Source organism: Camelina sativa, chromosome 10 (assembly GCF_030686135.1).
Source record: "Camelina sativa cultivar CO46 ecotype springtype chromosome 10, ASM3068613v1".
NCBI lineage: Eukaryota > Viridiplantae > Streptophyta > Magnoliopsida > Brassicales > Brassicaceae > Camelina > Camelina sativa.
In genome coordinates, this window is record NC_141889.1 from 2,056,278 (window position 1) to 2,070,088 (window position 13,811).

General features: G+C 36.8%; 5 protein-coding genes and 1 pseudogene across 7 annotated transcripts; 1 reads left to right on the forward strand and 5 right to left on the reverse strand.

The window, feature by feature from the left end:
* Positions 1-653: 653 nt before the first annotated feature.
* LOC104716564 (uncharacterized) lies at positions 654-2,901 on the reverse strand. Its single transcript, XM_019230956.2, has one exon. It carries the CDS (start codon positions 1,585-1,587, stop codon positions 727-729), a length of 861 nt encoding a protein of 286 aa, XP_019086501.1. The 5' UTR covers positions 1,588-2,901; the 3' UTR covers positions 654-726.
* On the reverse strand, positions 2,886-3,239 carry LOC109126973 (protein NOI4 pseudogene; annotated as a pseudogene).
* A 587-nt stretch (positions 3,240-3,826) lies between these two features.
* LOC104716565 (isocitrate dehydrogenase [NAD] regulatory subunit 3, mitochondrial) lies at positions 3,827-5,522 on the reverse strand. The gene is made up of 4 exons (XM_010433949.3): positions 4,888-5,522; positions 4,566-4,805; positions 4,397-4,475; positions 3,827-4,323 (listed from the first exon to the last, which is right to left on the reverse strand). The coding sequence occupies exons 1-4, from the start codon at positions 5,398-5,400 to the stop codon at positions 4,049-4,051; spliced, it is 1,107 nt and encodes a 368-aa protein (XP_010432251.1). The 5' UTR covers positions 5,401-5,522; the 3' UTR covers positions 3,827-4,048.
* A 498-nt stretch (positions 5,523-6,020) lies between these two features.
* LOC104716567 (serine acetyltransferase 4-like) lies at positions 6,021-8,674 on the forward strand. 3 transcript variants are annotated; one of them, XR_015568894.1, is made up of 10 exons: positions 6,021-6,523; positions 6,959-7,156; positions 7,242-7,301; positions 7,391-7,503; positions 7,591-7,615; positions 7,689-7,783; positions 7,870-8,036; positions 8,139-8,212; positions 8,305-8,364; positions 8,465-8,674. XR_015568894.1 is itself a non-coding variant. In XM_010433951.3 (10 exons), exons 1-10 carry the CDS (start codon positions 6,317-6,319, stop codon positions 8,515-8,517), a joined length of 1,035 nt encoding a protein of 344 aa, XP_010432253.1. In that variant the 5' UTR covers positions 6,030-6,316; the 3' UTR covers positions 8,518-8,674. The 3 variants fall into 3 exon arrangements, 2 of the variants coding, with proteins under 2 accessions (XP_010432253.1, XP_010432254.1); XM_010433951.3 differs by having other exon boundaries at positions 6,030-6,523; positions 7,408-7,503; XM_010433952.3 differs by lacking the exon at positions 7,242-7,301 and having other exon boundaries at positions 6,174-6,523; positions 7,408-7,503.
* On the reverse strand, positions 8,531-10,053 carry LOC104716566 (phosphoserine aminotransferase 1, chloroplastic). The gene has a single exon (XM_010433950.3). The coding sequence runs from the start codon at positions 10,051-10,053 to the stop codon at positions 8,755-8,757; it is 1,299 nt and encodes a 432-aa protein (XP_010432252.1). The 3' UTR covers positions 8,531-8,754.
* A 352-nt stretch (positions 10,054-10,405) lies between these two features.
* Positions 10,406-13,007, reverse strand: LOC104716568 (cyclin-B2-2-like). The gene is made up of 10 exons (XM_010433953.3): positions 12,649-13,007; positions 12,414-12,549; positions 12,259-12,318; positions 11,992-12,163; positions 11,763-11,906; positions 11,582-11,671; positions 11,268-11,489; positions 11,081-11,179; positions 10,815-10,993; positions 10,406-10,727 (listed from the first exon to the last, which is right to left on the reverse strand). Exons 1-10 carry the CDS (start codon positions 12,710-12,712, stop codon positions 10,580-10,582), a joined length of 1,314 nt encoding a protein of 437 aa, XP_010432255.1. The 5' UTR covers positions 12,713-13,007; the 3' UTR covers positions 10,406-10,579.
* Between the last annotated feature and the right edge of the window lie 804 nt (positions 13,008-13,811).

Genomic DNA, 13,811 nt, shown 5'->3' on the forward strand with positions numbered 1-13,811 from the left:
GGCGTTTTTGGTATAATATTTTGAGCTTCATATAGAATACTGACTTTTTCTGATGTCGACCATACAAGTCAAACACTCTTATATATGTTTTGATTAAAAAAAAATCAAAAATCAAACACTTTTATGTATTTGTAATAGATTAAACATTAATCACTAATTCACTATTTGTAATGGACTGTATGCTCGGTCCCCGAGAATAAACAATTATCACTAATTCACTATTTGTAATAGATTAAACAATTATCTGCATGAACCAAGAAATGAAGATAATTGTTTATTCTCGGGGAAGAAACAATTATTTGCTTCTGAGTTGTGTGCTCTCGTGGATCATCATCGTACACAAATAATGACATGTCATATAAAATAGAAATTGGTAAACAAAACTTTTGGTAATGATAATTTCCCACGACACACGTGACGTGAGCGACACGAGGCTAGAAGACAACAATAATCAAGTTTGGTAAGTTTGTTGAGCATGTGATGTCTTAAGTGACTGATGATGATGCACCACATAGGTTTAGGAATATATACACATGCTCTTTTTTTTTCTTTTTGTTATTATTTTTTTTACCGGATGAATTCATGTGAAAAATTCCAATCCTAACCACAAAAGAATCAAAAAATAAATTTATGGAAGTAGACAGTAGTCAATATGCGATTAACTCTTTTTCTATAAAAAGTGTATCTATAAGACCTGGATTTACACAAAATATACAAACTATTTTGTTAAGGAGTCACAATGTTCAAGAGAGACGCTCTATGTTGAATAAGTCGTCTTGATAAGTAACTTAACTCATCCTTAATTGCTTCAAGGCTAAAACTAAGCATAGCTAATCTCCCGAGCATCGTTTGCGCATCAATGACCTTCCCAATTTTCCTACGGATGATTCTTCCATAGAATGAACGGATCATCGAGTTCTCTACACATCCAGTTTCATCGTTCTTCCTCTGTTTCTCACCGGGAGAAGCAAGAAACTGCAAGAGTGACTTGAAAATAGAGATTGTCGATGCGTTTGATTGACTTATGATGTTGGAAATCATAGAAGAATGTTGATCGAGGTCACCGGATTGTTTGATAACCGAGGGTTTCTTTTTTGTTTGTGTTCTTGAAAGGGATTTAAGTTGTCTCGCTGCTGCGTTCTTGAATGTCTTCTGACAGCTAATGTAAGCTCGGATCTCGGATTGAACGGAAGAGAGATCTCCTCGGCGTCTACGTAGAGCAGATTGAAGAACTTGTATCTGCTCCATGAATGTTTCTATCAAGTCTCTTGTGAAGTCAGAGACATCGAGTAACAAGATGGATTCATCAAGAGCGTCTTCCACAAGTTTCGCGTTGCGACCAAGGCGGAGAGCTTTTTGGCCTTGAGGAGAACATATGACTTGTTCATTGACAAAGTCATAGAGCTCCACGAGCTTGGCAAGTCCAAGTTGGATCCTAGAAGAAGCTGACGAAGAAGAGTCTAAAGCTTGAATCTTTTTCAGTTCTTCTTCAACTCTCTGTGCTTTAGGATGGATTAGTCTTGTAGGCAAACTAATAGACCTAGCAGGTAAATGCGTAGTCGCCGCAGAAGAAGATGATTCTGCCATTTTTTTAAGCTCTGAGGCAAAACAGAGAAATCAAAGCCTTAAACTTGGAAATGGGTTATGGTGGGTCAATAAGGTTCAGAGACTCCAAAAGATATATAATAGAGGAAAACGTTACAGAAAAATCCAAAAGGACCCTTTAAAAGGTATGTAAGAGCAAATTGGGCATGTGTTAAAACCTTATAAAGTGAGAATATCTGCATAATTATCCGTTTCTGCTTAATTTAATCATCTTTTTGTGGTCATGAAACAAGCAACGTCAAGCTATCTTGATTATTATGATTATCTTGTCTCCTAACTTGTCCCTCTTTGCCTCCTCTATCATCGCTGGCAAACTCAAAGATCTGTTTCATCAGGAAATAAAAACACGACAACCCAGAGAAACGTTTTCCAAGGAGAGATTTAAACATATAAACAAATATTTGCCCAAAGAAAAAAAAGCTTAGGCCATTCATTATAGGGTCCAAGAATCTAGGGTTTTAAACAATAAGAGTAGTAGGAGAATCTTGTTCAATAAAGTCGTGGTACGATTCATTTCCTACTCATAGTGCGTATTTATTTCCGTAGTATTTCTGTTATTTTAATGGGAGACAGAGAGACAGAAGTTGTAATACACTAATATAGAGAAAAAGAACATCACAGAAGAGAGAAGAAATAAGCCCAAAAAAATAAAGGAATCCTACAATTAATTACCAAATGATTTGAAGGGAGTCATCAGAAAAAGAATTAGAGTATTACCACAATCTTGACCACTTGTCCTTTGTAAATCTTTCTCTAATTGATGCCATGAACATTGTCTTCTCTTTTGGCTCTCAATGATTAGCAATCTAATTTCACTGAAACGTCACAATACCCTGCACCTACTTATTAGTGTTAAAAAATATTCTTCTTTTAGTCTTTTTCCTTTTGTCTTTAGAGAAAGTATATAATCACCGGAGATTACCGTATCGCTTGTCTCTAACTTCTGCACAAAGAGAAAAGAACAGAACAATCTTTGATCAGATACTGTTGTCTGATTAACCAGAGAACATATCTAATTTCGGTTGAGATTTAGATATTGACACAAGGAAATTTGTTTTTTTCTCTAGGAATCATCAGGGAAAGCACAGTAAAAGTATCCATAAAATATCACATAATTTGCTCCAATTTTATTTCTTATAAGAAGAGTGTAAATGGACAAGGACAATAAACGTTAACGTAAGAATACTAAGAAACATATACAGGTCCCAGGGAATAGAACAGTATCAATGTAACTAGCCTAACGTTTCTCAATAATGATGTATTAGCAATTTAGCAGTATATTTTGGTAATGTCTAAGCATTTCTATTAATTCAATATCTTGACATGTTATAAAGAGAAATGCTAAACAAATGATTAATGAAAAAAGGTTCTACGACAAAAGTTTCTCAATGCTATTCTCATACGGTTACGTCATTTACAAGAAATCAAGAAAAAGTAAAACAGAGCCATTTCTTGGCCGTAGGTTTAGCGCCATCTCGTTTCCTCTGTGAAGCTGCCTTGCTGGAGCTCCGACCTGTTTTCTTGTCCTCACCAGCTTTAGTAAATATAACGGTGAATCCATCAGCCGTCGCTGGATCATTCACATCCCATTCTCCGAATTTTGGCAGAGGCCTTGCTTCACTATTCGATGCCATTTCAATCTTCAGAATCAAGAAAACAGAGCAAAACTTCTCAAAAACAAAATGTTTCCTTCTTTCTGTTGTTGTTTTTGTTCTTCAATGTCTTTTCTTCTGAGATCGTTGTTCTTGATCAAGAGATGATGGACCAAAGATGTATTATATAGGTGGGAGATCTCAACAGAGCGGAAACAAATGAACAAAAACAGAGAAGTAGAAGGTTGAGTTTTTGAAATGTTCCTACGGATTGTACTCGTATGCGACACGGGAATGAGGATATCCCTTTTTTCACCTCTTCTTAATCTTTCCTGAGGTACAAAATCGTTGGTCTTTGCGCGTCGCAGCCTGTTAAAACCCTAATTATAGCAAAAGTCTTATACCCATGAGGCTGCTTTGTTTTATACCCTGTAAAACCCCTAATTAATCTTTTTATATGCTTCTTTCTATACATGTACGTGAATTAGATATCATTACTTTGTAAGCATCTGAAAATATACGTTAAAACCAGATTTTGGAAATCGGAACAGCCAAGATTACTAAGTAATAATATATTTTGCCTACTCAACAAGTTTTTGCCAATTTTGATACAAAACGCGAGCAAACTCTTTGCTTGATAAACAAAACTGCTTCTGTCTTTATTGATTTTATTGTATTATGTTACCGTAGAGCTAATAATGCTCAAAACACCAAGTCGGATATGAATCAATAGAGAAAAATGAACATATAAAACCAATCAATAGCAATAGAAAACAGAGGAAACCAACACTTTTCTCTTAGTTTGAATGGAAAAAGACGAAGACAAAGAAGCAGAGAGGCTCACATGGGTTTCACTCAAGAGCGGCTATGACAGCATCAACAACTTCTTGCGTGGTGCAGTCACCTCCAAGATCTTTCGTTCTACATTTCCCTTCTTGTATCACTTGTTTCACTGCGGTCTCAAGCCGATCAGCAAAAGTAGGAAACCGGAGATGTCTAAGCATCATAGCTGATGAGAGAAGTAAAGCCACCGGATTCGCTTTCTTCTGCTCCACTATCTTATCATTACCCACATTCCCTGCTGATGCGCCTTGCTCAAATATAGCATGTTCTGCACCAACATTACCTGTTCCCAACAAACCCAAGAAATGTCATTTAAGAAAGGTTTGTAACTTAAATTGATTTAATTATGGACAAACCTCCTGGCATCACTCCAGTGCCACCGGCTATTCCAGCCGCCGTGTTAGCTATAAGGTTACCATACAAATTAGGCGTCACCTGAAAAAAACAAGGTTAGAATATGTATAATTTGCAAAAACCAACAGCCAATATCCATTATATAAAGGACATATATAAGTAGAGTAATACCATAACATCAAATTGCTCCGGCTTAGCGACAAGCTGCATACAACAATTGTCTACGATGATTTCATTGTAAGTAATCCCCGAATAGTTTTTAGCAACCTCTCTACAAGATTCGAGGAAGAGCCCATCCGCAAGCTTCATAATGTTAGCTTTATGAACAGCAGTCACTTTCTTCCTATTGTTCAGATATGCATACTCAAATGCATATCTTGCAATCCTCTCAGAACAAAACTTTGTTATAACCTACAACAAACAATTCAACAACAACATGAATCAAAATTTGGACTAAAAACAATCTCTACCAAATCTTTTGAAAAATGGTTACCTTAAGGCTCTCGACAACACCAGGAACAACCTCATGCTCGAGTCCTGAATACTCTCCTTCAGTGTTCTCTCTAATGACAACAATGTCAACATTCTCGTGTCGTGTCACTAAGCCAGGGACATTGATGCAATTGACAAGAGAAGCGAAGATATCGAGTTCTTTCCTCAACTGCATATTCAAAGAACTGACACCACCACCTACAGGAGTCGCTAACCCACCTTTGAGACAAACCTTGTTTCTCTTCACAGACTCGATCACTTCTTCAGGGACTTTCCTCATGTTGCCTCTAACCTCGTACCGTTCGAAATGCACCGGTGCGTGCATCGCTTCCATGACCTGTTCCACCGCACCGGTCACTAAAGGTCCGATTCCGTCGCCGGGAATTAGGGTTACGGTTCGTGGGGCTCCGTCTCCGGGTCTAGGCATGTAGGTGATGGATCGGGACGGTGCGGTTAAAGGAGAAGACGGATTCGCCAGGAGACGACTGAGGATGGAAGCGGATCTTCTCGCCATTGGTGGATTTAGTTTCTTTTAGGGTTTCAAGGCGACGTTGGTCGATTTCGGCGATTTGCATGCGGCGTTATATGCCTTTTGTGACTTTGTTTTGTCAGATTTATTCTTATTCTCTTTTTGCCCATTATTATTTTTTGTCCAAAATATAAATACAAATCTTTACAATTGAAAATATACGAAAACGAATTAAATTGATGATATTCCTTTGGTATGCCTAATTTGCTGATAAATCAAGGAATCTGTAATCTTTAATTTTCCCCAAAATCATCTCTAATTTTTTTTCTTTTTTTGAATAACAAACCATTTATAAAGTTACACTTAACACAATGTTTTTAAAATTAATGCACATAGTTCTTTTTCTAGAACTAGAATTGTCTAGAACATAAACTTCTGTCTTCTAGATTTTGAGTCACAAAACAAATATGAGAAACAACAGATTATATTTTCCCTAACAAAAGAAGCATGTTGTAAAGTAAGCTGTGTACAATTAAAGAGAAATCAGTGGTAGACCTTGATAGTGAAAATTGTTTTACGATAATTTAAACTAATGTTCACGTACGGCCACTTCGTGTGGTACGCTTAAAAGTATTATAAAAAGGTTACTTCCAAATAATTTTGGAGTCTCTTTCGCAACAATGGTATTAAGAACTTGGACTGAATCACGGTCACACGCATCACAACAAACAAGAGCAAAGAGAAAGAGAAAGATAGAGAGACGAGACAACATCTCATGAAACATTCCAAAACACAACAGTGTGGACACAAACACAAGACTTCAGTTTTACTACTTTTTTTTTACCTTTGCCTTTTTGATTGTCGCTATTTCGATTCCAACACAAAAAAAAAGAAAAAAAGCATCAATCACTCTGTTTTATAATCCTCTCTATACTCTTGAATTTTGCTTCTCTTTTCAGCCATGGCTAGTTTAAACGGCGTGAATTGTGGTTTTTCTGCCGTAGACGACGACGACGTGAAGACCGGCGATGAGTTTCCTTTCGAGAGGGTTTTCCCGGTTTACGCTAGAGGAACCCTTATTCCCGTGGACGACCCGGTTTTGCTGGATTTTATCAATTCTGGTTATGACCCAATTTGGGATTCTTTAAGACAAGAAGCTAAGCTTGAGGTTTTCTCTCTATGATCATATTCCTTTATAAGAATCAGTTCTTGTATAGTTCTTTTTTTTCCATCTACATAACATAACTTCAATTCCACAAAGACAGCTACTTTTGCTATAATCGTTAATCAACTTCGATACTACAAAGGTTTGATAAAGACATAAATATTGTGTACCTTTTGTATAAATTGGACAAGACCGTGGGGTCAAGTGCTCTCAGTAAGAGCCTCTCACTAAATGTGATCTTTGTCTCTTTAAGCACTTAATTATGATACCTTTTAGATGTTACGTATTCCTCCATCTAGATTTTACTATATAATAATCATGTTTAGGCCTTAATGTTTGTTGAAATCTCCATCCTTAAGGGCAAGTTGTGGAACAGTGGTTGTGCATTTTGTTCCTACAATGGTGAATGTTGAAACGCTAGCTGTTGTGTGTTTACAGGCAGAAAATGAGCCGGTTTTGAGTAGCTTCTTGTATGCTAGTATCTTGTCCCATGACTGTTTAGAGCAAGCATTGAGTTTTGTTCTAGCTAACCGTCTCCAAAACACTACCTTGTTAGCAACTCAACTCATGGATATATTTTGCAATGTTATGGTACATGACAGAGGTATTCAGAACTCGATTCGTCTTGATGTTCAGGTATATCCGTGAATCTTCCTTTTGTTTCAGACAGTATTTTCAGATAATCTGACTGCACTGGTGTTTGTTTTTGGTTTTTTGCAAGGCATTCAAAGACAGAGATCCTTCTTGTCTATCGTATAGTTCCGCTATTTTACATCTAAAGGTAGTTTCTTAACCAATTACAATAACATCTCTTAATCTTATGCCGGTACAAAACGACTACTAAGTGAGTTTTCATGTGCATTTTACCAGAATAATTTGTTCTACAGGGCTATCTTGCGCTCGAGGCATATAGAGTTGCACATAAGTTGTGGAAGCAAGGACGAAAACTATTAGCATCGGCATTGCAAAGCCGAGTAAGCGAGGTAGTGTAACTTCCAACAGCTTCTTAGCTTATTGTTATATATAGTCTTGGTGTACAATCTCTGATCCATGTCAGTGGTTTCTCTCAGGTTTTTGGAATTGATATCCATCCGGGTAAAGTTTCAGATTCATATCTTGCTTATGCTTTTACATCTAGCATCAGACTAACTTGTTTTTCTTGGTTCAGCTGCAAGAATTGGGAAGGGAATATTGCTGGATCATGGAACTGGTGTGGTCATAGGTGAGACTGCTGTGATAGGCGACCGTGTCTCAATTTTGCATGTACTGATCTCTTCTCTGAATTCATTTCTCCAAAAACATAGAGAAGTATCAACGTTAGTGAAGCTAGTTAGTATTTTCATCTCCAGGGTGTGACATTAGGAGGAACAGGGAAGGAAACTGGTGACCGCCATCCAAATATTGGCGATGGTGCTCTTCTTGGAGCATGTGTAACTATACTTGGTAACATTAAGATAGGCGCTGGAGCAATGATAGCTGCTGGTTCACTTGTGTTAAAGGATGTTCCTTCTCATAGGTATAAAGCTGAAATAGTGAAATGCATCTAAAAAACCAATCTCCTTGGGACTTTCTGTTTACACATCTCTCAAATGGATCTTTTATTTGGGTGTTTCTGAAGCATGGTGGCTGGAAATCCGGCAAAACTGATCGGCTTAATCGATGAGAAAGATCCGTCATTGACAATGGAACATGGTTAGTCTTGTTTAAGACTGCAGTACTTTGGTTTTGTTCTCCATTGCTCAGGTTTTAGTAGTGAACTAAATGAAAGTTAATTAAATATGCAGATGCTACCAGAGAGTTCTTTCAAAATGTAGCTGTTGCTTATAGACATACGATACCAAATGGTAACTACATTCTCACGCTGAACTGTTTTTTTTTTTTTTTTGAGGAATCAGAGTTTAGTTGGGACCTGAATTGAGTTTTGCTTCTTTGTAAAAAAAATAGGATCTTCAGTTTCAGGAGTTGCAGAGAGAGGAAACGTTAAAAAGAGAATATGAGATCACCTGCAGATTTATCTAATGGCGATTTTATCATCACTTCAAACAAATAACAAAGCTCTTTGTTTGTTACAACAGATCTGCTTTTCCAATTGATGGAGAAAGATTTTGATACATTGCTAAACATTATTTATTCCGGAAAGGAAAGAAAACCAAATCATAAGCTTTCAAGCTTATCACCAAACAAACATAAACCAAAATGCAACAACAAAAAACAAAAACAAAAACCCTTAAAACTTAAGCATGCTTTGCCTGGAAATCTTTCATGAAAGCAACAAGCTTTTCAACACCAGCCAAAGGCATTGCATTGTAAATAGAAGCTCTCATACCTCCCACTGATCTATGCCCTTTAAGCTGAACCATCTTCTCTTTGGCAGCTTCCTTGATAAACTCAGCTTCCAATTCAGATTTCTCCAAAGTGAAAGGCACATTCATCAACGACCTCACTGATTTCTCAACAGGACACCTGTAAAAGCCTTCGCTTTCTTCAATGGCATTGTAAAGCAGATCAGCTTTCCTCTGGTTCTTCTTCTCCACTTCTTTCAATCCACCTTGCTCCAACAGATCTTCAAACACAAGACCGCACATGTAAATCCCAAAGCAAGGAGGCGTGTTGTACAACGAACTGTTCTCATCATGAATCTTGTAATCAAGCATCACCGGAGTAATATCCTGAGCGTTCCCAATCAAATCTTTACGAATCACTACAATAGTGACACCAGATGGACCAACGTTCTTCTGTGCACCACCGTAGATCACACCAAACTTAGACACATCAACAGGCTTAGAACAAAAGTTGGAAGACATATCAGCAACCAAGATCCCATTAGGGTTCTGAGGAACAGGGTAATCTTTAAACTCAACACCATGAATAGTTTCATTGGCGCATATATGCAAATACTTGGCATCCGGAGATTGCTCCAACTCATCAAAAGATGGAACCTTTGTGTATTTCTCAGATTTCCCAGACCAAATCACATTGGTTTTGCAATACTTCTTCGCTTCCTTTGCAGCTTTATCTCCCCACGAACCAGTAACAACGAAATCGACAGTATCATCAGGTTTGCAGAGATTGAGAGGCAAAGCAGCGAATTGAGTAGTGGCACCACCTTGTAAGAACAAAACGGAATATTCCTGAGGAATCTCCCAGAGCTGACGAAGATCAGATTCAGCTTTTTGTATAATAGAGAGAAACTCTTTGCCTCTATGACTCATCTCCATCACACTCATCCCAGATCCACGCCAGTTGTATAGATCCGCCTGAGCTTTTAGGAGAACGTTCTCAGGCAAAGTTGCTGGACCCGCCGCGAAGTTAAAGACACGTTCTTGGGATCCCACGGAACCGGATCTAACTCCGTCTTGAACTTGAGTCGTACTCGAAGCGACGCATCTAACCGCGACGGGCTTGGTTTTGCCGGCGAGGCTCATGGTGTTTGGTTTGCTAAGGTGAAGAAGGGATTGAGATGTTGATCTGGGTTTCAAAGCAGGGATCTGAGTGTTGTTTCCGACGAGGAAAGAGTTCGCCGACGCCGCCATTATGGTGAGATTCTCGGAGCTCTCTGTTTTTGACCTCTACACTTTTATTTAGTTACAAATAATATCTGAAAAAAGTGTTAGGTGGGAGAGAGACATATATAAATATAGATTGAAAACGACAACGTCTTATGCTATTAGGTGATACTAGTTTTGTCTGCGGTTGGTTTAATTAAGGACTCATTTACAATGTGTGTTTTAAATCTTGTAGATGAAAAAGAGTTCAAATCAAAATTCTCAATCTTGATATCAATAATTTAAGAATCTGTATGTACTAATACGGGAATCGAACCCGTGTCTTCGACATGAAAAGACGATGTCCTAACCACTGGACAAAAAAAAGGGTGAGAAATGATTTGTAATCAGAATATTAGAGAATTTTATTGCTGAGATATCAATAAAAGAAAAATTACAAATCAAATTCAGAGGAAGTTTTTAACTTATTGTGTTGATGTTTTCTTTTTGTAACTAAAAAATGAGAGGGAAAATGTTATTAGCAGCTATACAGAAACTACTATTTTCCACTCTTTTAGTGAGAATCTGACACAAGAAAGTGTGCAGCTTCATACTTTGTTGCTATGTATCCGAATTTGGAGGAGCTGTATTTCCTATGTACTCCTGTTAGTTTATCCGTCGCTGCTTTCTGATGCAACCTTACCATTCTTCTACAACATTCTCTGCAACAACAAAACACTTCAAAGATCAGTTTATGTATGTGATTCGTTATAATTACCCTTTTGTGCAAATGGACAATAATCACTTACATGAGCTGATGTTCAGAGTAGTGACTGTGGAATTCACAAGTGCTGTTCCATTCACTGAAGCCATGGATTGTACATTGCGCTGTGTACACTGCAGTGGCGGCTAGCAAGGATGGTGGATACCGAATCATTTCGTAGTCCACAAGGGCAAGCTCGATCAAGAACGACGCCAAGATCTCAAGCTGTTTCAGTAAACAAGATAGTTGTAATTCATAATGTTTGATGAGAATATGCTATATACAAGTCACTAATAGATTAAACTAATTTACCTTCTTGTCTGATTGAGCTGCCTTAAGGAACCTCTTCAAGAAAGGGTATTGCGTCGGTAACGACATATTGAATTGTAAAGTACTAAGCATAATCTTCTCCTGCACACAGAGGTTTTTGGTGTCAGATATAAAAATTTCAAGTTTTGGAAAACAAAACAAGAAAGACTCTTTTAAGTTATGGTTGTACCATTTCTAAAACATCGTTCCTCGTATAAGCTTTGTCCGAAATGACAACTAAATCATCAACAATAGGTACTGAAACCTCTTCGTACTTGCAAGCTAAGAGCAATGCAACTAAACCAACAAGCTGAAGCTTCTTTCTTGCAACAGCTTGCTTGGACAAGAATCTATCTATCAGATTCACTGTTAGGAACAGTGTCTCGTTCATTAGCTCAAATTTGTCATGTACCTGAAAACAGTCAATAAGCTTCGTTCATTAGCTCTCTATATGCAATAAATCCATCACCACTGTGTATCAAAAGAGTCTTTGAATATGCGTACCTCGATGAGCCAATCGATAAGTATTGCTCTCATTCTGTCAGTTATATCAAACTGTTGCGCCATGTAATCTTGAGGAACACAACTAAATCTCTGCAGATCACCAAAATCCATAGAATATGGTCTCAGACAAAACTCAAAAATCTTATGGTTTTTATTTCAGATACTTTTTAAAGAACCGTACCTCGGTTTTACGGTAGAATTCGTAGAGATTTTGGACATATTCAACAGCTGCAAGAGAGTTGTTTGCATCGTATCCGTCAATATCCAAAACCGGTTCTCCTTTTTCTTCTTCCACTATTATATCCTCCATCTCAACTTCTTCCTCCTATCCAAAAACAAAAAGCTTCTTTAGAAATACTACATTATACAAGCTAAAGATCTATTGTAATTGATTGATAAGATAAAATTACCATTGGATCAGATTCAATGTAGAGTTCCTCCAACGACATTGGCATAGGTTGGTCCAATGTAGGTTCATTCTTCTCCTCTTCTCCTTCTTCATCAATGAATATACAATCACCGAACTCGTTACCACTACTACTTGGAAGCGATGGTTTCAGCTTCTTGGTCTCTTCTTGAGATCTGCAGATATTCAAAAACAATCTCAGATCTTCTCTCTTTTCTCAGCAAAAACAAAATCAAAGCAACGTTTTCCAAAGCTTTAAACTTTTATAGACCTTGAAATTGAGGGATGTAATGAATCAAGCTTCTTCTTCTCACAACTTCCTTGCTTTTTCCTGAAATCAACAAAATCCAAAGAAATAAGTAATCTTTAAACAGAGATGATACAAAAGAGACAAGCTTTAGGATTCGAAAGAGTTAAGTAATGTACTGAGATAAGGCTCTTCTCTTGTTAACAACGCAAGGATAAGCTTTTGCACTAACGAGATTCTGGTTAATCACACCCAATGCTCTCCTGTTCTGTCTCTTCGTCTCTATTCCGACTTTTCTGGTTCTCGTATCATCATCTGACCAAAAAAAACCCAGAATAAAAAAAAAAAAAATTTTCATGTTTTTGAAACCCTAGAATTCTCAGATTCTCTATCAAACTCATTTTTACTAACTACCTTGAAGATGAATCTCTGTAATGGGTTTGGCAACGAGATTACGATTAGTCTCTGGATTAACCATTCTTTTTTTCTCGATTTGGATAGTGTTCCCTAGAGAAGAATCTAATGGAAGAAGAGCATCAAACGAAGAAGGATCTCTCTCTGTGCTCTCTGTTCTCTCTGTCTGATGCAATTGATTGAATCAGGAGGAGTCAGAGAAGGGGATTGAAATAAGCGAGGAGAGACAGAAGAATTAAGAGGCAAGAAATTAAAATTAGAAAAATAAAGTTTTTGCCTTTTTTATATATATAAAGATATTGTATTTTTATTATGATTGAAGAGAGAAGAAGAGCAACGGCTAGGTGATTAAGATGACCGTTGGGTCATGAAGGAAACGATTTGCTTCTAAGTCAGTCTAACGCCAACGGTAACTTTTTTTTTTTCTTTTGTTGGGGTTGAAGAAGTAAAGCATGTGGTGTGGCTCTCTCTCTCTCTCTCTCTTTCTTGATTTCAAAATTTATTATTTCCTTTCTCTATTTTTATTTTTTATATATTTTTCTTGCCTTTTTCAGACAAATAAGGCTCGTTGCCACTACTAGCCAGATCCTTCCCGTAGGCGCGGTTCTGAGATCTTTTAAAGTCAACATATTAATTATCTAATCATAATCTTAGCTTATTAATCTCTGTAATTTACCAGAAGTTAAAGAAGTATTGTTACCGAGAATTATGCTGACCCCTGTAAGACTGTAGTAAGTGTTCTTGCCATTTGTTATCATTATTTATGTTTGGTGAAGTTTTTGTTAATATTTAATTTAGAGATATCTAAAAATAAGGCTAGATGAGTTCTGGTCATCATTATTGTAATTGAATTTTCTTCTCCATTAGAATGGTCAATCAGAAGGTGATTACGTTTTCTAATTTGTTTGTTATTCAATATCTATGATGTATCTTACATATTTGAATTTTAGATAACTTTAATTTCTGTATTTCTAGAAAAGAGTTAAAAGTTGAATTAGAGTCTAGATATTATTCAAAATAGTATCCTACTATATTAATTGAGATGTACATTTATTAAAATAGTGTAAAAATTACATTAGAATGCTATTAGAAATAGTAAAAAAAAAAAAATCATTAAAGATAATTAAGAAAATTTAACTAGGATAAGTAAAAAAATTTGTGTA

Bases quoted from the DNA above. Each gene is read 5' to 3' on its own strand.
- LOC104716567 (XM_010433951.3), top strand. From the start codon at position 6,317: ATGGCTAGTTTAAACGGCGTGAATTGTGGTTTTTCTGCCGTAGACGAC. The intron at 7,157-7,241 runs GTATATCCGTGA...GTTTTTTGCAAG, and splicing joins CGATTCGTCTTGATGTTCAG to GCATTCAAAGACAGAGATCC. The intron at 7,302-7,407 runs GTAGTTTCTTAA...TTTGTTCTACAG, and splicing joins CCGCTATTTTACATCTAAAG to GGCTATCTTGCGCTCGAGGC.
- LOC104716568 (XM_010433953.3), bottom strand. From the start codon at position 12,712: ATGGTTAATCCAGAGACTAATCGTAATCTCGTTGCCAAACCCATTACA. The intron at 12,319-12,413 runs GTACATTACTTA...TGTTGATTTCAG, and splicing joins AAGAGAAGAGCCTTATCTCA to GAAAAAGCAAGGAAGTTGTG. The intron at 11,490-11,581 runs GTACGCATATTC...GACTGTTTTCAG, and splicing joins TTATCGATTGGCTCATCGAG to GTACATGACAAATTTGAGCT.
- LOC104716566 (XM_010433950.3), bottom strand. From the start codon at position 10,053: ATGGCGGCGTCGGCGAACTCTTTCCTCGTCGGAAACAACACTCAGATC.
- LOC104716564 (XM_019230956.2), bottom strand. From the start codon at position 1,587: ATGGCAGAATCATCTTCTTCTGCGGCGACTACGCATTTACCTGCTAGG.
- LOC104716565 (XM_010433949.3), bottom strand. From the start codon at position 5,400: ATGGCGAGAAGATCCGCTTCCATCCTCAGTCGTCTCCTGGCGAATCCG. The intron at 4,476-4,565 runs GTATTACTCTAC...TGTTTTTTTCAG, and splicing joins CGGAGCAATTTGATGTTATG to GTGACGCCTAATTTGTATGG. The intron at 4,324-4,396 runs GTTTGTCCATAA...TGTTGGGAACAG, and splicing joins CACTGGAGTGATGCCAGGAG to GTAATGTTGGTGCAGAACAT.